Source organism: Oncorhynchus mykiss, chromosome 30 (genome assembly GCF_013265735.2).
Source record: "Oncorhynchus mykiss isolate Arlee chromosome 30, USDA_OmykA_1.1, whole genome shotgun sequence".
Classification (NCBI taxonomy): Eukaryota; Metazoa; Chordata; class Actinopteri; order Salmoniformes; family Salmonidae; genus Oncorhynchus; species Oncorhynchus mykiss.
The window spans coordinates 38,418,886-38,443,301 of NC_050570.1; the positions used below are offsets into that span (position 1 = coordinate 38,418,886).

The 24,416-nt window shown below is 48.2% G+C and overlaps 1 protein-coding gene across 1 annotated transcript in view; it reads right to left on the reverse strand.

The window, feature by feature from the left end:
- LOC110521803 (VWFA and cache domain-containing protein 1) overlaps positions 1-24,416 on the reverse strand; it is an 80,401-nt gene that overhangs the window by 34,695 nt on the left and 21,290 nt on the right. Inside the window, exons 2-3 of the mRNA XM_036968893.1 lie at positions 11,708-11,770; positions 4,168-4,316 (exon numbers count right to left, since the gene is read on the reverse strand). Coding sequence (XP_036824788.1) covers positions 4,168-4,316; positions 11,708-11,770 — 212 coding nt within the window. The remainder of the gene's footprint in view (positions 1-4,167; positions 4,317-11,707; positions 11,771-24,416) is intronic.

Below are 24,416 nucleotides of genomic sequence, written 5' to 3' on the forward strand. Positions count from 1 at the left end.
CCCTTGCATGCATAGGTGGGGTGCATGTAGTGAGTGAGTGTTTGTGGAGTCCTCGAGAGGGGGGGGGGGGGGGGGGTTCCTCTAAGCCCAGTCGATCCCCTATCACGGCATTACAAGGAGTTGGGCAGCCCCCTGGTACCTCCACGCAGTCATAGCAGCTAGTCTCATAGCAGCTAGCTCCCAGAGTGCCTCAGCTTCCCTAATGAAGAGCTGAGAGAGGGATGGGGAGAGGAGGAGAGGGGGGTCCTCAGGGGAGTAGCCTGCTCCACACTGCACCGTGGCTGGGTCGCTTTGATCCCGCACTCCCTTACCAGCTCCACTAAACCCCGTGCCCCTGCTGCCTCACATTCTGTCCTTCCTTGCACACAGGAAAACACAACCGACCAGCGGTAACCCGCTGACACACACAAATACACACGCCTGCAGACGCACACACGCAGCGAGCCGCTATCCTCACCGAACGCACGTACACTCTCGCCTTCCTCTCTTCCTACTGCCCCCCCCCCTCCTCCTCCTCCTCCTCCTCCTCCTCCAGAGCATGAGAGAGTGCATTTGATTGACAGCTGCTCTGATGTACCAGCTGCTTTGAACTTCAGACATTAAATTCCCATTAGGCTACATTCATTATTATTCTCCTTCAACACACTTTGCACACGGGGGCTAAGCAAAATGTTGCCGGATAAAAAATACATTTGCAAGAGCTTTGAATTTGACATCAAAACCTGGAGAACGAGAGCGGCGCAGGAGAGAGGGAGGGACGGAGGGAGAAAGGATGAGAAAGGGGAAAGCGAGCGAGCGAGAGGAAGGGGAGAGAGAGCGAGAGAGAGTGAGAGAGAGAGAGAAAGAGAGAGAGAGAGAGGGAGGGGAGAGAAAGGGAGGCGAGAGAGAAAGGGAGGAGAGAGAGAGAGCGAGAGCGAGAGCAAGAAGGAAAACCTTCCGGCCCCGATTTGGATTCAACATGCAAATGAGGGTCTTGGAAAAACATCTCTGCTTTTAAAAGGAGTATTAAAAAAAATATGTAGAGAAAATAAAGAAATATAGATGAAATAACCCCTGAAGCGGCATTGAGAGCGCACCGCTGATACAAAGCGTTTCCTTACACCAGAAACCACACACAATACCGCTCTTCCAGTATCTGAAGCCTCAGCTAGCTTGTGACGAGGCCCCTGCCGGCATAATGTTCAATGACGAAGGGGTTGCTATGCTTTGTTTCAATACCCTACAGGGAGGAGTTCTCTTTGCCTCGACCCGGGGAGATAACAGGAATACTGCAGAACGCTATTGGTACTATGGCACTGCATGACTGACATCTCCTACACTCCCCTGACAACGGAGCCCTGTGCGTAACATTTCATTTTGACCCATTGCTGCCGACTCCACCAAACCGTTACGCTCAACGCCTGTAGCCCTGTCCAGGGTTTGGCATGACGAACGTTGAAATAAATCAATTGTATTACCGTGTGGACGGCGGTATGCACTACTACTGCTTCAGAAGAGCTTGCTGTGCTACCGCATTCAGTTTGACCGGCAGGAATACAGATATTGTTCTTCTTTCAAGAGTGTTTTACGTATTGCCATAGCCCTGCGGAAAGAAAGACCGACCGACTCCCCCCCCCCCATTTTCCCAAGCCCCCCCCATCCCTCTTTTAATCCATCGGTGCACACAGCAATGCGTTTGATTAGCGTAGCTGCCGGGGAGGATAAGAGGGGGGGTGGGGGGGGCTCAATGGGGATTTGGGGAGCAGGGAGTGAGGGCGGAGGAAGGTCTCTTAATAGGGACAGAAGCATTTGGTCGGAGAGATAGAGAGGGTTCCTATCAGCCCGGGGTTTAAAGCCTGTTAAGTCTCTCTACCACCCCCCCACCCCACCCCCCGCTCTCCCTCCCCCTCATGCTCAAAACAGAGGCTTCATTAGTTCACTCAGAGCAACAACAAAAAAAACGGGGAAAACCAGCTGACCCCTGATCCCAGCTCTCCCTCACAGAGATCAGTGAAGGATCAACACGCCACAGCCAGAGGAGAGGAGCTCAGTCACCAGCGGTCAGTTCACATTAAAACTGCTGCAGCATTTCCATTTCGTGTCCCACTGACTAGAAAGTCATAACGACGCGCAGGAGGTAACGTGTTCTCATAATACTCCTCCAGCAACACCTCCCTGGAGACCGTAGCCGGACAAGAACATCAGGAATGGCTGGGTGGAATTTACAACCCTGTATAACCCCTGTCGTTATCGGGAAACACACACAGTTGGCCAGCTTAAACGCCTGCTCTTATCTCCGCCAGCCTACATGGCTGGCTAGCGACCGTTTGTCCTTTCTGAGGTAGTTGTAACCATAGAGATACACACACACTGAGTATAGCAGTACGTTAGGAACATCTTCCTAATAGTCAGTTGCCCCCCCCTCCCTTTCCATCTACAGTGATTGAAGTGGATTTAACAAGAGACATCAATAAGATATCATAGAATCCAGGTGAAAACTATGTCATGGAAAGAACAGGTGTACTCGTTATTGTGTTTCGTGTAATACTCCGGCCACAGGCGTCCCGTCTGCGTGCGGAGGGGGTGTATGTGTATCTGTACAGCGCTGCGGCTAGCTGACTTACACTGGAGACGGGAGTTCGGGGCTATGAGACGTGCACACGGTTCTTGTCGTCCGCCCCTCAAAATAAGTCGGAAATGATTGTGATGCAGCTGGTACCTGAAGATCAGTCACTAAAACGCGTGCCATTTTCAGGCATTGATTGGTTGATTAGACCTGGAAGCTGTCCCACTGACCGAACACTGATGAAAGCATTGCAGCGTTGTGAGTGCGTGTGTGTGTGTGTGTGTGTGAGGGGGGGGCTATGGGCTAGCTGACACCACTGTGGTCGCGTGACGGCTGTGAGACATGGTTAATCCTGGGAACCACCTGACACCCCCAGCTATGACCTGCCATATGACCCAGGAGCAGGCAGCAGCAGCTGACTCTAAGCCCAACAAAGGACACCCTGACCTGGGGACGGGTGGGTCTGCCACCAGCCTCTCTGGAGGGTCCAGCACGGTACCGAGTGTGAAAACAGGCCTCACGGCATTTCACTGGCACACATCAGATGTTTGGATCTTTTACTTTCCCAGGCTGGGACTGGGAGCGCCTGCGGAGAGGAGAAGTTACTCTGTGCTCCTTCACGCTCCCAGATTAACTTTTGCAAAAGTGAGAGCAGTCAGCTTCCACCCCCCCCCCCCCCCCCCAGTGGGATTCTTTGAAGTCGTGGGAGCGATGCACTGCTATCAGACTGACAGACAAGCCCTCAGAAGTGAGCCTCAATTTTGTTCAACCCTCGCCGCGTCCCTTCCGCACCCCATCCGCAACATCACCATCATCATCGTCTTCACTCTCTGTCCACCCTAGCTCTCCCAGCTTCCTCGCTCTCCTCCAGAATAAGTGTGCCTGAGAAAGAAAACCTGGACTGGACTCAATCCGGGTGAAATTCTACAGGTATTATTCTGGAGCGGAGTCAGACTGATTGCAGGAGAAGCAGAGACAGACCCTGGAACTGCAGATAAGTCGGGGGAGATACTTCAGAGAGACGGAAAACACCATCGGACTGAGAGATAGAGGAAGGGAGAGAGAAGCAGAAGAAGACAGGAAGAGGGAGAGAGAGAGAGATACGTAGACAGCTGGAGCTGTAGAGATTAGTGTTGAAAGCAGCTCTCTTGCCCTCTCCACACACACTCTCTCTCTCTCCCTCCCTCTCCCCTCCTCTGTCTCTCGCTCGTTTGACGTGCGTTTGCTCTTGCAGGAAACGGAAGATTGATGGAGGTAGGCCTCCAGACGACTCCATTACCCATAAACAACCGCATCTGTCTGAGAGAATTAAAATGGCCGCCGAGCTGAGCAGTGGCGCGCTCATCACCACCACTGCGGCTCATGCGTGTGAACGAAAGGCTGCTGGTTTGAATCCACGCGCCGATTAGGGGACACATCTTGCCGATGTGCCCTTGAGCAAGGCACGTAACCCGAACTAAGTCGCTCTGGATGAGAGCGCCTGCTAAATGACTAAAATGCCAATTCAATTTGCAGATTTTCCACACGTGGAGGGGAAGGATTCAAATACATTTAAACAGAGGAAGGGGTAATGGGGTTGTGTGTGTGTGTGTGTGTGTGTGTGTATATATATATATACTCACTCCATCATGGAGGGGGGAATGGTGCAGCAGTCCTGGATGGCGGTGAGGGGGGAGGTCAGGTGGGCCGTGTAGGATGCCTCCACCACCTGCTTGTTCCTGTTCACCACGTCCAGGTAACGGTTAAACTTCTCGCGGATCTTCTTCGCAAGCTACAACCAATCACACACACACACACACAGTTGGATATAATCCCGTAGAAAACATATCATACGTAAGGTCCTCCTCAACATGGTGGAATTACGAATGGAAAACATAACAGCACACACACACACACACACACACACACACACACACACACACACACACACACACACACACACACACACACACACACACACACAGTTGGATATAATCCTGTATAGAACACATCATACGTAAGGTCCTCCTCAACATGGTGGAATTACGAATGGAAAACATAACAGCACACACACACACACACACACACAGTTGGATATAATCCTGTATAGAACACATCATACGTAAGGTCCTCCTCAACATGGTGGAATTACGAATGGAAAACATAACAGCACACACACACACACACACACACACACACACACACACAGTTGGATATAATCCTGTATAGAACACATCATACGTAAGGTTCTCCTCAACATGGTGGAATTACTAATGGAAAACATAACAGCACACACACACACACACACACACACACACACACACGCACACACACACACACACACACGATTAATATGATTATATTTTAGTTGAGTACCTATTCTTTTTTTCCATGCTGGGTTGAAGCACATCCTTCAGACCTAGGTCTAAACGCAGTCAGACAGGCTACTCCTCTTTATTCCGAGTTGAGCACGGCCCGTATAAAACAAAACCACAAGTCCTCGTACATACTTGGTTGAATTAACAAGGCAGAGAGCTGTGAACAACATCAAAAGTCCTCCGAACCCCGACCGCCTGAAATGCGGTTTCAACTTTGAGAAGACATCATGACGCGCCAAATCCAGGAGCAATTCAAGGCAACGTATAGTATTCGATAGAGCATAGTTTCCCAAACTCGGTCCTCGTTGTTGTTTTTTTGCCGTGGCACTACACAGCTGATTGAAATAATCAACTAATCGTCCAGCTTTGATCATTTGAATCAGCTATGTAGTGCTAGGGCAACAAAACACACAAAAAATTACATGCTCCCCTTGTGGTTCCCGAGGACATAGTTTGAGAAACGCTGGACGCAGAGCCGTGAGCACACGGAACACCCTTCTCTGTTAAACTGGTGCTTGGCTACGGAGCAGCAAGAGGAACTACCCCTGCCTTACCTTCAGGCTCTGCTCAAACCCTAGAACCCAACCCGGGTCTCTTGGCCCTCCTACCCATATGAAATTAAAAATACTCATATCCCAGAGCAAGAAGTACAGCTTCATATGACACCAATTGTTGTTTTGTAGCACCTACAGATGAAACAAGATGGCGTCTTAAAGGAGGCCTGAGTAAGGCCAAAACGTCAAACGCTACGGACAAATCACAAAGATATGTAAACAATCCTCCCCCCTAAAAAGACCATTCTACAGATTCAATTGTGAAAATCCCCAAAGCCGTGGTGTTCTGTTTTTTTTTGCTCTGGTTTTGTGAGAAATCACTCAAAAGGAAAAATGTGGTTCATTAAAAAAGGGGCAGATAATTGAATCGTGCTGGTTAGTGTTCGGCCTGACTAGGCCCCCCGTCTGTCCTGTGTGTCAGCTAACGCTAGGCATACATTACAGCTCTCAGAAGGGGAGTTATGGCTCACTGCACGCATCGAGGAGCCTCTTTCAAAAAAAAGGGTTCCTACCTGGGGGACACTAATAACGAGCGCACTAGCAGCTCCTCACAACAGGTTCTTGTTCCTACTCTGGAGCCAATGAAAAACCCCCACAGGGAACCAACCTCGTTAGAACCTACAGGACCGTGGCAACGCCCGCCCCCCCCCCCCCCCCCCCCCCCACCCCCCCCCCCCCCCCCACCCCACTCCACTCCACTCCACTCCACTCCTACGCATTCAAGCACAGGCTACATAGCCTGCAAAACAAGCACTGATAACGCACACAAACTCAGAACACACAGTGGGCTTTAAACAAGACTCAAAGACTCAAATCAAGTCACTACATTCCCTCACCGCCTGGAGAAAATAAAATAATAACTTGGGAGAACCGCCTCTACCGGCAGCCAGTCTCCTCTACCGGCAGCCAGTCTCCTCTACCGGCAGCCAGTCTCCTCTACCGGCAGCCAGTCTCCTCTACCGGCAGCCAGTCTCCTCTACCGGCAGCCAGTGTCCACTACCAGCAGCCAGTCTCCACTACCGGCAGCCAGTCTCCACTACCGGCAGCCAGTCTCCACTACCGGCAGCCAGTCTCCACATCTGTCCACATCCCATAATGAGGCGTGCCTGCCAACACTGCCCAGGCCAGGAACAGGAGAAATATGCTGTGACCCATTAACCGAGCTACACCCAATCTGCCAGTCGCTGTTCCTATTAATCCGCAAGCCCAACCGCTCCTCCGATTATGTCATTATACAGGGGCCAGCGGCGTCACCATGAATTACAGTGCCACCCGATACGCGAGTCCAAAGATGGCACCATATTCCCAATATAGTGCACTAATTTTGATAAGGGCCCGTAAGGGCTACGGTCAAAAGTAGTGCACTGTCTGTAGTAGGTTGTCATTTGGGACACAACAAAAATACTGTACACCCCCCCCCCCCCCCCCCCCCCCCCCCTCCCCCCTCCCAGACTGGGCCGGACCAGCAATTCGGACCAACGTGGACTCACTATTAGGTGCGTCTCAACCACGATTGAGCTGTCCGAGTGCCTTCACAGCCCTAGCCACAGCACGGTGTGGTTAAGACTGAGAAATACCCATTCATGAGTCCAGAGGAACGAGAAACCAAAAGACCTGCAAGGCACAGGTTTAGTGATTTAAGACTACTTTTCCTTAGCCAAAACCACCCTCCTTCTCCCCCTCTCTACCCACAAATCGCAACCAACCTCACCAACTACTCCCGGCCTTACCGTTTCCTCCTCCCACCTTCACTACAACACACGTTGGGGCTCTGTGGTTGCTGTAGCCCTGACCAGGCGGTCCCAGACCACGCAGTTTCATTGTGTGGCTCTGGTTCAGGACTGTTACGGCTAGGTCTGGGTTAGGGAGGAGACCTGTGACCCGTGTCAGTACCAGGGTAGACTGGGAGAATGTCAGAGAATACAATAGCCCATCAAGATTTTGTTGTTGTTGTTGTTGTTAACACAGAAACCCCTCCACGAGCCCTGACTGGCCTTTTACATAAATGTCACCGTCAGACTACAGCCTCCACACCTCTGGTCTACTGAGTCTCTGGGGGCTCAGGTACACTGATAGACAGACTGGGCTATTAGACTGGCGTGACCACCTCGTCATCTGGCTACACACACACACACACAACAATGCGTCTATCTATAGGCTGTGTTGACCTCCGGCTAGCTGCCCATTTTCTGCAGTCTCTCTCGCTTTGCTGATTCCATCTCATCTCCCCAGAGGACCAAACAGACATAACGCTGAGGACTTCTAATAGGAAATGTCCACTCCACTGTCTGGCTCAGTCCACGTGGGATCTTCTTCATTTTGGTCTGAAATTCATTTCCTGGTAACACACGCCTTTCTTTACATGCCTCTCTGGGAAGAGAGCAGCAACCTGCACTGTAGAATTACTGTAAAAACACAAGCTAAAGCAAATAAACATCTAGAATCATGTTCATTACACTTTAAACATTCCTGGGATGAGTGGAGATGGCCAGCCTATGTCATTACTCAGTGGCAGATGTCATCACCCTGCTCGTCTCCTGAGTAACGAGAGGGAGATGGTGAAGGGGAGCCAGTCTCAAAGCCAGGCTTCTGTCTCTCTGTCTGTCTTTCAGTCAGTCTTTTTTCTTTGGGCTTCCTCCCCACTGTGGATTCAGCTCTAATTGGTGCTGTTTTGGCTGCCATGGTACCAAAGTGTCATTTCCCACCTGCCTCCTAGCCGGGGAGAACCATGCCAGCAATGCCAGGGCTGGCACCGTCTGGTCTTGGTGATGCTAAATTAGCGAGAGTCTTAGAGGAACACAATTGCTGCAGAGACACTGTTGTACATCTTGTCAATATTTTTGATGAATTCGAACAGCTTAAGAATCATTCTTTGAAGAAAAAAAAGAGAGAAAAAAAGACGGCTACATGGAAAAATCTCCAGCAAACATTTTAATAAACCAAAGGGTATCTACTGGTCAGATGCATTTAGCATAGTTTCTGGAAATGTAATTCAAAATAAAAAAATATTTTTTAAAACATACTGTAACTAAATGTCCACACACCAGGAGTGCTAACCTATAACCTATAACCTAACCTACAGTCCACAGATGGATACTACTGGAGCCATATACTGTTCAATCAGAAAGTACTTCCACATTTAGTTACAGCCTTTTTCTAAAATATATATTTATTTTTTTATCCCTCAATCTACACATTATACCCCATAATGTCAAAGCAAAAACAGGTTTATAGAAATGTTTGCTAATTTATTATTTAAAAAAATCAAAAATATGAAAATATCACATTTACATAAGTACTCAAACCATTTGCTTAGTACTTTGTCGAAGCACCTTTAGCAGGGATTACAGCCTCGAATCTCCTGGGGTATGACGTTACAAGCCTGGCACAACTGTATTTCAGAAGTTTCTCCCATTCCCCTTCATTCATCCTCTAGAGCTCGGCCAGGTTGGATGAGGAGCGTCACTGCAGAGCTATTTTCAGGTCTCTCCAGAAATGTTCAACCGGGTTCAAGTCCAGGCTCTGGCTGGGCCACCTAAGGACATTCAGAGACTTGTCCCGAAGCCACTCTTGCGTTGGTCTTGGTTGCGTGCTTAGGGTCGTTGTCCTGTTGGAAGGTGAACCCTAGCCCCAGTCTATGGTCCTGAGCACTCTGGGACAGATTGTTATTAAGGATCTCTCTGTACTTTGCTCCGTTCATTTTTCCCTCAATCCTGCCTAGTTCATGCCTCTGAAAAACATCCCCACAGCATGATGCTGCCGCCACCATGCTTCACCATAGGGATGGTGCCAGGTTTCCAGACGTGACCCTTGGCATTCAAGCCAAATCTTGGTTTCATCAGACCAGAGTCCTTTAGGTGCCTCCAAGCGGGCTGTAAAGGACTGGCTTCCTTCTGGCCACTCTACCATAAAGGCTTGATTAGTGGAGTGCTGCAGAGATGGTTGTCCTTCTGGGAGGTTCTCCCATCTCCACAGAGGAACTCTGGAGATCTGTCAGAGTGACCATCGGGTTCTTGGTCACCTCCCTGACCAAGGCCCTTCTCCCCTGATTGCTCAGTTTTGCCGGGCTGCCAGCTCTAGCAAGAGTCTTGGTGGTTCCAAACTTCTTCCATTTAAGAATGATGGAGGCCACTGTGTTCTTGGGAACCTTCAATGCTGCAGGAATGTTTTGGTCCCCTTCCCCAGATCTGTGCCTCGATACAATCCTGTCTCAGAGCCCTTTCTCAGAGCCCCAAAAACCCTTTGGCTTGGTTTTTGCTCTGACATGCACTATCAACTGTGGGACCTTAAATAGACAGCTGTGTGCCTTTTGAATTTACCACAGGTGGAATCCAATACAAGTTGTAGAAACATCTCAAGGATCATCAATAGAAACATGATGCACTTGAATTTCGAGTCTCATAGCAAAGGGGCTGAATACTTGTGTAAATAACTGTAAATCTGTGTTTTATTTTGGATACATTTGCACAAAAAAATAAAAACCTGTTTTCAAGTTTCAGTATTGTGGGATGAGGGAAACATTTAATTTCATCCATTTTAGAATACGGCTGTAACGTAACAAAATGTGGAAAAAGTCAAGGGGTCTGAATACTTTCTGAATTCACTGTACAGAGAGAGAGAGAGAGAGAGCGAGAGGGAGAGAGTTAGTTAGGCCAGGTTTAAGAACAGCCGCCATGCTAGCGCCCATATTGAACTTCATTCTTGAAATGTTGGTGATGTAACAACACGACAACTCCCTATGAAATGACCCGCTGTAAACAAGCAACACAGAGCTGTGAACTTCACAGATGTTTTTATTGATTAGCATTCAGGATCAGTAGCTGTGGGGCAGAAACATATCTATCAAATTACCTATTGATTAAAAACTGATCCAGTACCAACCACTGTACTGTATATTATACTGAGCCAGTGGAAATAGTAGTAGCTGGTCTACCAAACCATGCAGTCGAAACATCACCGACCACTGCAGTGCAGGAATGGGCAGTAAGCGAACAGTGCCAGCTTATTTGCTCTGCCAAAAGTGACCAGACCCATAAGAACACACACACACACACACACACACACACACACACACACACACACACACACACAGCTCCAAAATCCAAAAGTATTGAGACATTAACAAATGTTGTTGTTTGGGCTCTGTACTCCATGATACAATGACTATAAGGTTAAAGTGCAGACTGTCAGCTTTAATTTGAGGCTATTTTCATCCATATTGGGAGAACCGTAGAGAAATTACAGCACTTTATGTACAAAGTCCCTCATTTTAGGGGACCAAAAGTATTGGGACAAATTCACGTGTGTATTAAAATAGTCAAAAACTGAGTGTTTCTGAACACTTCCACATTAATGTGGATGCTACCATGACTACGGATAGTCCTGAATGAATCGTGAATAATGTTGAGTGAGAACCTTAGACGCACAAAATATCATATCCCCAAGACATGCTAACCTCTCACCATCACAATAACAGGGGAGGTTAGCATTTTATATCATATCCCCAAGACATGCTAACCTCTCACCATCACAATAACAGGGGAGGTTAGCATATTTGGAGGGATATGATATTTGCGACTACGTACAATTCTAAAATCAGGAGATTTTAAACGAATCACCAGGAATTTATTTTAAAAAATGTGAGCCGACAGTCCGCACTTTAACCTCAACAGTCACTGAATATCACTGTCCCCTCAACACACTGGGCTGGACACAGTCGCCTTTCTGAATCGCTCGACGGGATTAATAACGTTTTTTTTTTAAACACATCTCAGATTCTTAAGTAGCCTCTTTACTGCCAACCATGGGAGAGTGCAGATGAAATGGCATTAACTCAGTCTCTAACGCTGCATTAGAGTACAGGTAGAGGAGCCATGTTTCTATTCCAGCATCTCCTCGTCAGAGTGAAGCCTTCCTGCACAGACACTGTGTAGTGCATTAGAGAATGTGGGAGTGAAAAACAAAGACAACTTCAAAGCCAATGAGACGGCAGCTGTAGAATTTTAATAAGCCCTCCTTTCCTCTGATGATGGCTGTGTGTGTGTGTGTGTGTGTGTGTGTGTGTGTGTGTGTGTGTGTGTGTGTGTGTGTGTGTGTGTGTGTGTGTGTGTGTGTGTGTGTGTGTGTGTGTGTGTGTGTGTGTGTGTGTGTGTGGTGTTACTGCGGCACAGACAGACAGTCACAAGCACACATACTGTGCAAATACACTTGTGCGTGTGCACACACACACACACGAGCACCCAGTGACTCACCTGCTGTACTTCCGTCTCTCCGTTTGAGGTCTTCTCTGTGTACACAAACGAGTTGAAGATTCTCTGCAGAGAGAGACAGAGAGAGAGACACAGAGAGAGACACAGAGAGAGAGACACACAGAGAGAGAGAGAGAGACACAGAGAGAGAGAGAGACACACAGAGAGAGAGAGAAATAGAGAGAGAGAGAGATACAAAGAGAGAGAGAGAGATACAAAGAGAGAGAGAGAGACAGAGAGAGAGAGAGACACAGAGAGAGAGACACAGAGAGAGAGACACAGAGAGAGAGACACAGAGAGAGAGAGAGACACACAGAGAGAGAGAGAGAGGAGAGCGACAGACACAGAGAGAGAGACACAGAGAGAGAGACACAGAGAGAGAGACACAGAGAGAGAGACACAGAGAGAGAGACACAGAGAGAGAGACACAGAGAGAGAGACAGAGAGAGAGACAGGAGAGAGACAGAGACAGAGAGAGAGACAGAGACAGAGACAGAGACAGAGAGAGACACAGAGACAGAGACAGAGAGAGAGACATGATTAGTATGCTGTAGAAAGACACTGCAGCCGTTCATTTAAAAAGAAAAGCTAAATCATTGCACACAGATGATTTATTCTGATTGCCTAAAGGCCCGCTGCAGTCAAATAAAATATTTTAAGCATATTTCCACACAACGAGGTTGGAAAAATACTGTGACATTAAAAAAATATATGTTTTTTAAGTATAATTCCCTTTTAATGTAAGAGCTGTTTGAAAAGACCACCTGAAATTTCAGCCTGTTTTGGTGGTATGGGGTTTTGGCCTTCCACGGTAACGTCGCCATGCGGTAAATGATTTAATAGACCAATAAGAAAGAGCTCCAAACCTCTCTGACAATAACAGCTGGTCAAATGCTGCCTATAGGCTGACTGCCTGCAAAACAACCTGAACCCATTCAACATGTTTGGTGTAGGCAACATACTGTACAATAGACATCTTCCACAAATCCTGAAAACACGTTTGACCTAGGCATAAACCCATATTCTGAAGCAAGAGTAGATGTCCTTGTACAACCTCAGCACCAACACAAACTCAATGAGTCCTCAAGAAAACAGTTTAACACCTGCACTGGTATGGGATGGTATACTATTGCATACTGACACACACAAAACACACACCCAAGAACACAACTTGTTAAGCAAGCTTGTCCACTGAGTACCACACACACGCCCCCCCGAAACATCAGGCACAACATTTAGTGCAAGGTGGAGGCACACTAAAACAACAGTTAAATAAATGTTGACTTAAAGTGGCAGGTGTTACACTGTAAGCTTCTCTGCTGCTACACTAGACACACACACCACCCCCCTGTCCAGTCCTGTCCACACACACACCACCCCCCCTGTCCAGTCCTGTCCACACACACACCACCCCTCGTCAGGTCCTGTCCACACACACACCACCCCCCCTGTCCAGTCCTGACCACACACACACCACCCCCCCTGTCCAGTCCTGACCACACACACACCACCCCCCCTGTCCAGTCCTGACCACACACACACCACCCCCCCTGTCCAGTCCTGACCACACACACACCACCACCCCTGTCCAGTCCTGTCCACACACACCACCCCCCCTGTCCAGTCCTGACCACACACACACCACCCCCCCTGTCCAGTCCTGTACACACACACACACACACACCACCCCCCCTGTCCAGTCCTGTCCACACACACACCACCCACCCCCTGTCCAGTCCTGACCACACACACCACCCACCCCCTGTCCAGTCCTGACCACACACACCACCCACCCCCTGTCCAGTCCTGTCCACACACACCACCCCCCCTGTCCAGTCCTGACCACACACACACCACCCCCCCTGTCCAGTCCTGTCCACACACACCACCCCCCCTGTCCAGTCCTGACCACACACACACCACCCCCCCTGTCCAGTCCTGACCACACACACACCACCCCCCCTGTCCAGTCCTGACCACACACACCACCCACCCCCTGTCCAGTCCTGTCCACACACACCACCCACCCCCTGTCCAGTCCTGTCCACACACACCACCCCCCCCTGTCCAGTCCTGACCACACATGCTGTCAGACACATTACAGAGCAGAGGGGCACCAGCTACCCAGCATGCTTCACTCCACACCACTCCGCCCGCCAATGCAGAGTTCACTCCACTTTATTGCATTACCATGGTAACCAACCAACCCCCCCCCCCCCCCAATAAAGGTAGATGTCAAAACAAGAAGTGATTTATGGGACCTCACACAATCAAGAGGAGACTTGTCACGCTGAACTAGGTTCCTAAATATCAACACAAGGAAAACCTAAAAAGCCTGGCTGGTTTGATTCTCTCTACTGTAGTTGAAGTGGTAGGCTTCGGTCGACACTGGGGAGGGATGTGTTAGTAAAAGTTGGGGGGGGGGGGAACATAGACACACAAAGGCAAAACAAAAGCTACACATTTCACCCACAGTGTTATTTAGAAAACTACCCCGGCCTAGTCAATTGTGAAATAAACACATGGAGCACAAAAACAAACTGAACCACCACCACAGCTAGCTAGTGTTAGCGTTAGCTTAACACTGTATCGTTAGCGGGCTGTTTGTTTTTGGATGTGGTCCGGCGGCTTTCACAGCTGTACCCTGGACAGGGAGGAATGCCTCAATCTCTAACCAAATACGGCTCACCCTGGCTGGGCCAGCGGGGCCAGTTAATGTGACGCCCCTATTTTCTGTCTGATACCTATAAAGCTTGGGGTTGCCTCTTCAATGACCAAACCCACCCACATCCTAATTGGCCCAAATCAACTAAGTCTTATACACCTTTCACATAAGACTTACTTTTATATGACCCCCCCCCCCCCTTCAAAATGGCCCATTTTTACCACGTTCTTGCCGAGATAAGCCTTCTACACATTCCATGCCACGCTGGCGACGAGTGGGAGGGGGTGTGCAGATGCGGGTGGGCGTCTGTTTGAATAAATCCAGGGTAAATCCCTTTTGATTTAAACAAAACGTTCCATACATGTTTGCACGTTGAAGAAGTGACCAGACAGTGACTTTTTTGGACCCGAATGCCAAAAAACATTCAGGGAGATAAAGGTCCTCAAACTTGACCCTTTACAGAGTATGCCAGCAGAAGGGATCACAGTAGCAGGTGACTAAGTTCTGGTTCCCTGATCTGTACTACCCCGAAACGCATAATGACGGGTATGTCCTTCTTCTTGTGTTTCACAAGTTTGGACAGCATAGTAAAGTAGAGTGCAGTGCAGTACAGTGCAGTACAATACAGCATAGTAAAGTAGAGTGCAGTGCAGTACAGTACAATACAGCACAGCAGAGTGCAGTGAGGTACAATACAGCATAGTAAAGTAGAGTGCAGTGCAGTACAATACAGCACAGTAGAGTGCAGTGAGGTACAATACAGCACAGCAGAGTAGAGTGCAGTGCAGTGCAATACAGCATAGTAAAGTAGAATGCAGTACAATACAGCACAGCAGAGTAGAGTGCAGTGAGGTACAGTGCAGTACAATACAGCAGAGTAGAGTGCAGTGCAATAGAGTGCAGTATGGTTAAGCACAGTACAATATATCGTAGTCTACTCTACCGGGGTGGCAGGTAGCCTCGAGGTTAGAGCACTAGGGACAGTAACCAAAAGGTTGCTTGGCTCGGGGAAAAACAAATATGTTGCTATGCCTTTGAGCAAGGCACTTGAGCCTGATTGCTCCAGGGGTGAGATAGAATGGCCATGACTCCACTTCCTGCGGGTGTGTCAGGGGGAGTTGGGATATGAACGAGTGAATGAGAGAGAAAGAATGGCCGGAAGAGAGGGGTTGTCCAGACCGACAGTTTTAACACTTGGTAAGACCGCCAGACGACAGAATTTGCAAAGAAAATCGCTAAGAGCTGAACATAACAGTATGCCAGCGGAAGGGATCACCGTAGCAGGTGACCCAATTGTGGTTTGTGACTTTGATTTCTTATTGTAGCCAATTCAGTTGGAGTAATTGCATTTCAGATTTTTGGGGTAATTCCATTACCATAATCACTATAACTAATGAGTATCTCTAACCATTACTTAATACTTCTGTGAACTTCCGTTATCCTCCCTCTAAATTAGAAAACATCTTAACGAGGTGTGTATTTGGTAACGGAATTAGGAGGCACAAAACAGTATTTCTTAAACTTACTGACGGTAAACATCTTCAAAGACCACATTTCCATCCGTTTATCCAGAAGTCAGCCTGTACTTCTGCCTAATTTTCAAGACGGAGAAGGGTCGAATGTATCTATGCCTTAATTTACCCCAAAAAATGTACTCTTAGCTTTCATTTGACACCCCGTTTGTTATGCTCCTATAAATAAACACATTGGTGCTCTCATTGGTTCTTTTCAACGGAAATGCCCACACCACGAGACATCCGTGTCTTCGTCACTGGAAAAGATACATGGTCAAAGCTTGATCTCATTTAAAAACGTAGTGCTTATTTTCAAACTATTACTACTACTACTAAACTACTATACTATACCTTTTAACATCAATTATCAAAAAAAAAGGCGTCAACTCAGATTTTCGGTCATAGTCTCACATACGCTGCAGCATTAGACGTTTGACGGTTTTGTGTTGAGACAGAGTGGGTGTCATTTCAATTAGGGCTGGGAGAGACGGTCAAAATATCATATCACAATATACACAATACAGAATGACGTATTTGACACTATTTGATGTTTTTGAGTAATACAAGCTCTAAATTTGCTTTATAAGTCATGCGTGACCCTAGGGTGGCAAGAAATACAGCGCATTCGGAAAGTATTCAGGCCCCTTGACGTTTTCGTCATTTTGTTACGTTACAGATTCAAATGGATTTAAAAATATATACAACATCTCAATATACACACAACACCCCCATAATGACAAAGCAAAAACGGGTTGTTAAGACATTTTAGCAAATGTTTAAGAAAAAGAAAAAAAGTCAAATATTACATTTACATAAGTACTCACGACCGTGGAAACGGCTAGGAGCAACAGCGGCTAGGCCGCGAAGTGGTAGGCCACACAAGATTCTCTGGCCATGATTGAAGCATCACTTCTGGAGGAAACCTGGCACCATCCCTGGTAGTAGTAGTTACTACGCGACTGAAGAGCAAAATAACGTGATGGCAAAATGTTCTGATCAGTGCTGATACATGAGCCGACTAGATTATCATCATCATGAGCAGCACTCAACTCCCCCCTCACCCCAGCCTAACTTTTTTTATTTAACTAGGCAAGTCAGTTAAGAACTAATTCTTATTTACAATGACGGCCTAGGAACAGTGGGTTGTTCAGGGGCAGAATGACAGAGTTTTACCTTGTCCGCTCGGGGATTCGATCCAGCAACCTCCTGGTTGCTAAAATATGACATTGAGCACGGTTACATGCACACAACAATGCTGACAGTTTTAAAACATAGCTGACAAACCACAGCCAGAAAATAGAGAATCCTCAAATCATCCAGGCTGGGGATTGGGAGCGGACACAGGCGGCAAAGCATTTTCATTAGAAGGCTGTGACCAGGGAAGGTTGTGGTGGAGTGGGGAAAATAAACATTAGCAATTCAGTCACCTTCAAAGGCCATTCCGGAGCCTTGAGCCACAGTCATTTCGGGTTGGACTGGTGAGGGAGGGAGTGGGTTGAGGAGGGGGGGGGGGTCAGTCACAGAAAACTACAGGATTTAATCCTCTCTTTAGGGCCGACTGATCAGTGGACCAGGGTTTGGGAGATCCCCGTCGGTCTGTCTGTCTGTCTGTCTATCGGTCTGTCTGACACCCTGAAGGGGTGATGGAAACATGGACGCATTGCGTCGGTGTGGTGCACCAAGTTCCCACATACTACGCCTGCATGTATGGGTGCATGTATGGGTGCATGCATGGGAGTATATATTCCAAGTGCTTCGCAGAGGGAGGCGATGGTGGGAGCATGTGGGAGCCCAGGGGGTGGGCGGGAAGGACAGACGACTCCAACGTGGTACAAACATCAACCGACGAAAAGACAGACAGCCTCTAGGAGGCCGAGATAGACTGAGGTAGTTGCTGCATCCTGCTGCAGGTACTCTGGTTCTCTCCTTGCCATCCCCACTCTCAGTGCACGAGAAAGGGCTAGAGCCGGGAGTCAGGCAACCCTAGTTCTGCCTCCGATGTGAAGGTTTTCCTCAGGCTCTCTACCCATACTCTAACATAGATTCCCTGTTATCCACCATTTTGATTGTAGGGTTAGTTTCCATATTGCAGTGTATTTGTTACTTGGAGCATTTTAGCTCTATATGCCGATATCTTGGGATTACTGGAGAAACCAAAGGGTTCACTATAGGGGAGAGTGGGTCCAACAAAGTCCAAAATGCGACACTTCTAAAACCTCAGAAACATGTTCTAGTTTATTCATGTCTGCATTTCAATTCAGCGCCACAGATTAACAGAACATTTTCTAATTAAAGGACTGGGCCTGTCTGCAAAATACATCACGTAATCGATTTCACTTGTCCATCTTAAGTATGAAAACGCACAGAATCTCAGTGCCGATAGGAGGCCGGCCGTTCCTTTTCTTACTCGAACGAAAGCAGTACCACGTGGGAGCAAACAAAAAGACCGCATTTGCTCCGTACATTAACGGATGAGCCAGTCACAGTTTTTTTGTGTGTTTTTTTGTAAACCTTTATTTAACTAGGCAAGTCAGTTAAGAAATTCTTATTTTCAATGACGGACTACCGGGGAACAGTGGGTTAACTGCCTTGTTCAGGGGCAGAATGACAGATTTTTACCTTGTCAGCTCGGGGATTCGATCCAGCAACCTTTCGGTTACTGGCCCAATGCTCTAACCACTAGGTTACCTGCCACCCCAAATGCAATGTAGGCTATGGATAGTAGCTAGCTAAGTGGACAGATGCAATGCACACAATACTAAATACTTCCTCCAAGATAGCTAGCTACTATAACTAGTATTGACATAATTAAATCACAATGGATTAGCTAGTTTCCATGAAACAGCTGCCTGTGTTAGCTGCCGAGTTAGTGCAGTGTCCTTAGCTAGCTAGTGAATATGCTAACGTTAGCTAGCTAAACATTTGGCTATGGGCTGGAAATGGCAGTACGGAGAATGAATTCAATTGATTCTTTGACATTTTGCTAGGTGTCAACAAGGAATTTCTATAAAATAGCTCAAGATAGCTTGAAATCTAAACCATAAGCAATACGGACGGATATGCATTGCCAAACAGCGCCATTGCCACGTTCTGGTTTGGAGTGATTTAACAAGGCTGAGTGAGTGGCTGACGACTTCCAAGGTCTTTGCTGTGTGAACACAAGAGATTACTTAGCACCTCTGAACAGAGTGTTGGCAGTCAATGTCGGCAGGCATTACTAACAATCCTACCATTGTGTCTGAGCTTTTACTAACGAACCCTCTGACCCTCAGGCTACGTCTCTAAATCCACGTGTGTGTGTGTGTGTGTGTGTGTGTGTGTGTGTATGTGTGTGTGTGTGTGTGAAATCACATTTTATTGGTCGCATACACGTATTTAGCAGATGTTATTGCGGGTGTAGCGAAATGCTTGTGTTCCTAGCTCCGACACTACAGTAATATCTAATAATATACAACAATCCAAAAGCAAAAATAATTGAATCAATAAATATAGAAATGTTAGGACAACGTCGGAGTACGGAGTCGTGCGCGTGCGTGTGTGTGTGTGCACGTGCGTAGCTATGGAGAGAGGGAAAGGAAACACAGCCAAATGAGTTCACATGCAATTAGTTCCACATTTGTTTCTGTATTGTTGAAAATATGCCTCAGTTGTCATGGTACTCTGACTGAACCATAATAGATGACAGGTCAAGTGGCTGTTTATTGGATAGACGGGGGGAAAAAACCCATCTACAACTCAATTTAGGTCGAAAAAACATGGTTAAGCACAGAAATACTGGAAGTCCAGTACGAGTACGTCTGGTAGAGTAATGATCCCAGTTCGTTGCTACGCTAACCTACCGTGGCATGGGCCTAAACATTGAAAGCCCATAAATCACACCATGCCATTCCAAGGCCTCGGACCCAACGAAACACATTCGATGGCTTCTCAGCATGGGGATACCCTCCTTAACCATCATGTTATTAAGAACCTCGGTTATAGAATGGAGAATGCAGTAAACAGCAATACAGGCACCCTGCAACAACAAAAAACTAAAATGGCTCCTAAAAATATAACCATAGGGGGGAAAAAACAAGCTATATCATGAGCACACACATGTAGCAGCCTAGACTAGCCTGCCCTTTAAGCCTGATCTCTACTTTGGTGAACTCTGGAGGGGCCTCCCTTTCCCCTGTCTCGCCCTCCTCCCCCAGTCAAGGGAGAGAGGCCTGTCAGAGTGTGCGGCTCTGAAATAACAAACCCCCTTTTGTGCAAACAGCGGGGCCATAGAGAGGCCGGGACACCCAGCACAGAGCAGATCCCCTACACTGATCCCAGACATGTCCCAGCCTCCCAGGCCCACAACACAGACACTGTTTGCTGCTCTACTCACTGCTCCAGTGGACAGAATATAATGCTTTCCACATGTGAGGGAGAGAGGGGGAAGGATGGAGAGAGAACAATGACAACAGTGGAGGCTGGTGTTTTATTACAAACTTTCACTCTCCACACCTCTCCCCCCGCGGCTACACCTCTCCCCCCGCGGCTACACCTCTCCCCCCGCGGCTACACCTCTCCCCCCGCGGCTACACCTCTCTCCGCAGCTACACCTCTCTCCGCAGCTACACCTCTCTCCGCAGCTACACCTCTCTCCACAGCTACACATGCTTATTGTAAAGTGTCCAAATGAGAAACAATGTATACAGGGAAATTTAAATCCAAATCAGAAACAAAGATAACAATTATTTTTGCTTGTAACTGAATTTCAACCCGAACAAGATCCACGCATTCTTTCAAGATACGGGGATTTGTCTAATGAGGCGAATAAGCTCAAGGTCTACAAAAAAAATAAAAAATAGAATATTTCCCGAACCCTTCACTACATACCTACGAAGACCGACAGACGAGAGGGAGAGGGAGAGGGAGAATGATCAGTAAATATGGAAGGTGAATGCCAACTGCTGTGCCAAAATAACAGCTCAGTGTTCCATCTACCTGGAGTTCAAATTTACTTTTTTTAAAAGTCTGTCTGGACTTCCTATAAGGCAGTTTTACATGTACACAGACACACAAACACAAATGAGATGAATTGTTCTCTGCTCCCGTCCAAAAAAAAGCACATTGTGAATTTGTGAGTCGTAAGGCTGCTTTGCTGCAGTGGCTGATGGGAGAGTGAAAGCAGCGGCGCCTGCGTCTGATCTCATCCTTCTGAAGGTGTTAGAAATCACGAGGTGAACCTTGCCTCTGCGCCAGCGCCGAACTCTGAGCTTCAAAGAGAAATGCACTGCTCGCAATAGGGCGACAAGTGGAGAGAATGGAAAACGAGAGAGAAGAGAGAGCTCACATCTCCGTCTGACATTCCCCGTACTCATCCATCTCCCCCGGATGGATCACAAAGCCCCCGCGCTCCCTCACTTCCTGCCCCACAGACAGAGCTCCGGACTGGGCTGGGGCCAGGACTACCCCCTCTGCCCTGGTGTCTACTGTTGGTTACCATGCAGCCTGGAGCTTTGGGTGGAGGGGGACCCAATCAAACCCAGATAGCAGTGCTGTAGAAGGGCCCCCAACAGGGAGGACTGGGCTGGTTGTAGTGGGTGTAGGCCAGGGGGAGCCGAGGGGTGGTTGTAGTGGGTGTAGGCCAGGGGGAGGAAAGAGCTGGTTGTAGTAGGTGTAGGCCAGAAGGAGCCGAGAGGTGGTTGTAGTGGGTGTAGGCCAGGGGGAGGAGAGGGCTGGTTGTAGTGGGTGTAGGCCAGGGGGAGGGGAGGGGTGGTTGTAGTGGGTGTAGGCCAGGGGGAGCCGAGGGCTGGTTGTAGTGGGTGTAGGCCAGGGGGAGCTGTAGTGGGTGTAGGCCAGGGGGAGCCGAGGGGTGGTTGTAGTGGGTGTAGGCCAGGGGGAGCACAGAGGTGGTTGTAGTGGGTGTAGGCCAGGGGGAGCCGAGGGCTGGTTGTAGTGGGTGTAGGCCAGGGGGAGCTGTAGTGGGTGTAGGCCAGGGGGAGCCGAGGGGTGGTTGTAGTGGGTGTAGGCCAGGGGGAGCACAGAGGTGGATGTTGGGTTGGTGTAGGCCAGAGGGAGCAGAGAGGGGGATGTTGGGTTGGTGTAGGCCAGGGGGAGCAGAGAGGTGGATGTTGGGTTGGTGTAGGCCAGGGGGAGCAGAGAGGGGGATGTTGGGTTGGTGTAGGCCAGGGGAGAAGATGGGTAAGAGATGTAGGGTTGTAAAACTGGAGCCAAGGTGTAGAGAAATGGAGGGATTCTACCTCAGCCTGGGAATTTTCCATCCTTCCCCATGGGCTTGCCATTTGAGTGGGGAGAAGAGCAGAACTAGCCCTCGTTCTGTAACCAATGACTTGTTAAAAAGGAAACAACCAATCCAATGAGCTGAATGATACACTTAAATGAGTGAGTGACAGAGTTAAGAGAAAACCGTGCAGCGGTCTAGAATGACGTCTGAGAGACAGAGGAGTGATCCAGGCAGCCATTTTATCTCCCAGAGTAGGGACGGAATCCAGAAAAGAGACGGTCTGCAATCGGGCAGAGCACACCTGGATCTGACGAACAAGCCCAGTTTAGCCCAGTATAACCACGCCCCAGTCAGACTGTGTTCCATGTTGAGGACGGCAGGCAGAGGCGCTGCCGGAGCCAGGCTAAATCAGACGGAGACGTGTGGCGGCAGAGGCCTTCCGCTCGGTCCCTTCAGGACATCCACAGACGCCAGAAGAAACGGAGAAGTCAGAGGGAGTAACATAAACCCTAGTGATTTAGAAGAAGAGGACTGAATTCTCATACAGAAAAAATAGGCTACGAAACAAACCATTATGTCCAGAGTTGGGGACATGATACGGTGTTCTGGGATAAGAGGTAGTCCTCTCAGGGAGGACACGTGACACTTCTGTAATGTCTGTGGTCCTCCACTGCTGAAGGGCTTTTTTTTACAGTAGAGCTTGTTTAAAGGCTGTTGGGGTTACCATGCTCCTTACAGAGACATCCCTTGCACGTCAGGACGACGACCCCAAGTAGACCCCCCCCTGCTGCGCACCCCGACGTATAACGTCAAACAAATTGACAACGGAAAGACTTTCCCACCGCGGCTATCAAAGTCTCACAACTTCTCAGACTTTATCACACACACACACACACACACACACACACGTCTGGATGGGAATAACAGCATGTCACTAACCTGTTCCAACACAAGCTCAAAACCAAATATATCTAAGCCCTTCCATTAAGCTGATACAAATCCTTGAGAGTTCGGAGGCCAGAACACCCTCCCACTGTATGGAGTTTGGTAACAATCCTGGAATGCACAGATGAGACTACTTGCCACTTTTTACGAGGAGCGGAGAGTAATACTGTCCGGGATATTGGACGGGCCAATAATCGTTCAAAAAGAAGGCGTGTCTGCTGTTAGTACAAGACATTGCACGCCATATGCCAGAGTGTGTATTTCGCATAATGCTATATTGCAGAGCGGCTTTTAGAGTGCCTCGAAGTGTGTGTATCGTTTTTTTGTGATTGATAAGGCGCATGGTGTTTGTCGTGTGCACACGTACCCACGCCTGACCAAGCACGTGCGTTTGCCATTATGGGTAACTCTTTTGAACCCTGCCCTGACTCCAGCACCGCCTGGCTCTGACTAAACTACGCCCTCGGTGCCCTCTCCCACCCACGGTGCTCACAGATGACCAGGGGTCTGGCAGGCCAGGTTACCCTGTGCCCAGGGTCTCACGCACACCTTCTGTAGAGGAGAGACCTCGTGCCAGCCGCTAGCTAGACCCCCGTGCCAGCCAGCCAGCCAGCCAGCCGCCCTGGCAGTGCCAGACAGAGTCACACTCTGGTGACAACACCCCATACTGGAGTCTTTCACTGTGAAGAGAGAGAGAGAGAGAGAGATGGGTGAATGAGAGGTGGGGAAAGAGGATGAATGAGAGGCTGAAAGAGAACAGAAATGGCATCTGTCCATCCTGCTATACAGCGTATGTGGGAAACGTAACTTTTCAACATACTTTGAGGAAGTAAGCGTTTTTCCCACAGATAGAGTAATTCTGATCAAATGTCCCAGAGAACGTGTTTAACAAAAGTCTAACAAAGCAAACACACAGTGTCCGAAGGCTTGTTAACGGCCCCGGCTCAAACCACCTCAGAGGACACAAAGCCAACAGCTCCCCAACCATATCGACACGTAGAAAGATCTGTCTTTCTACTTCAGAAGAAGCTAGCACAGTACTGGCCTGAAGTTCTCTCTCTGAAGCACAACAGAGATCATCAGAACATGTGAGAAGGAGAAAGAGCAGGAGAGGGAGGGAGAGAAGAAAGGGATGAGCAGTAGTCCTGGGGTGGTCCTCATCCTCCACTTTCAGTGTGTGATGTGAGATCTTGTCTGGCTGTAGTTTCGGGGTCTTTGTTATAGAGGTCGACCGATTATGATTTTTCAACGCCGACACCGATTATTACCAAAAAACGGCAATACCGATGAAATCGGCTGATTTTATATATATATATATATATATATATATATATATATATATATATATATATATATATATATATATATATA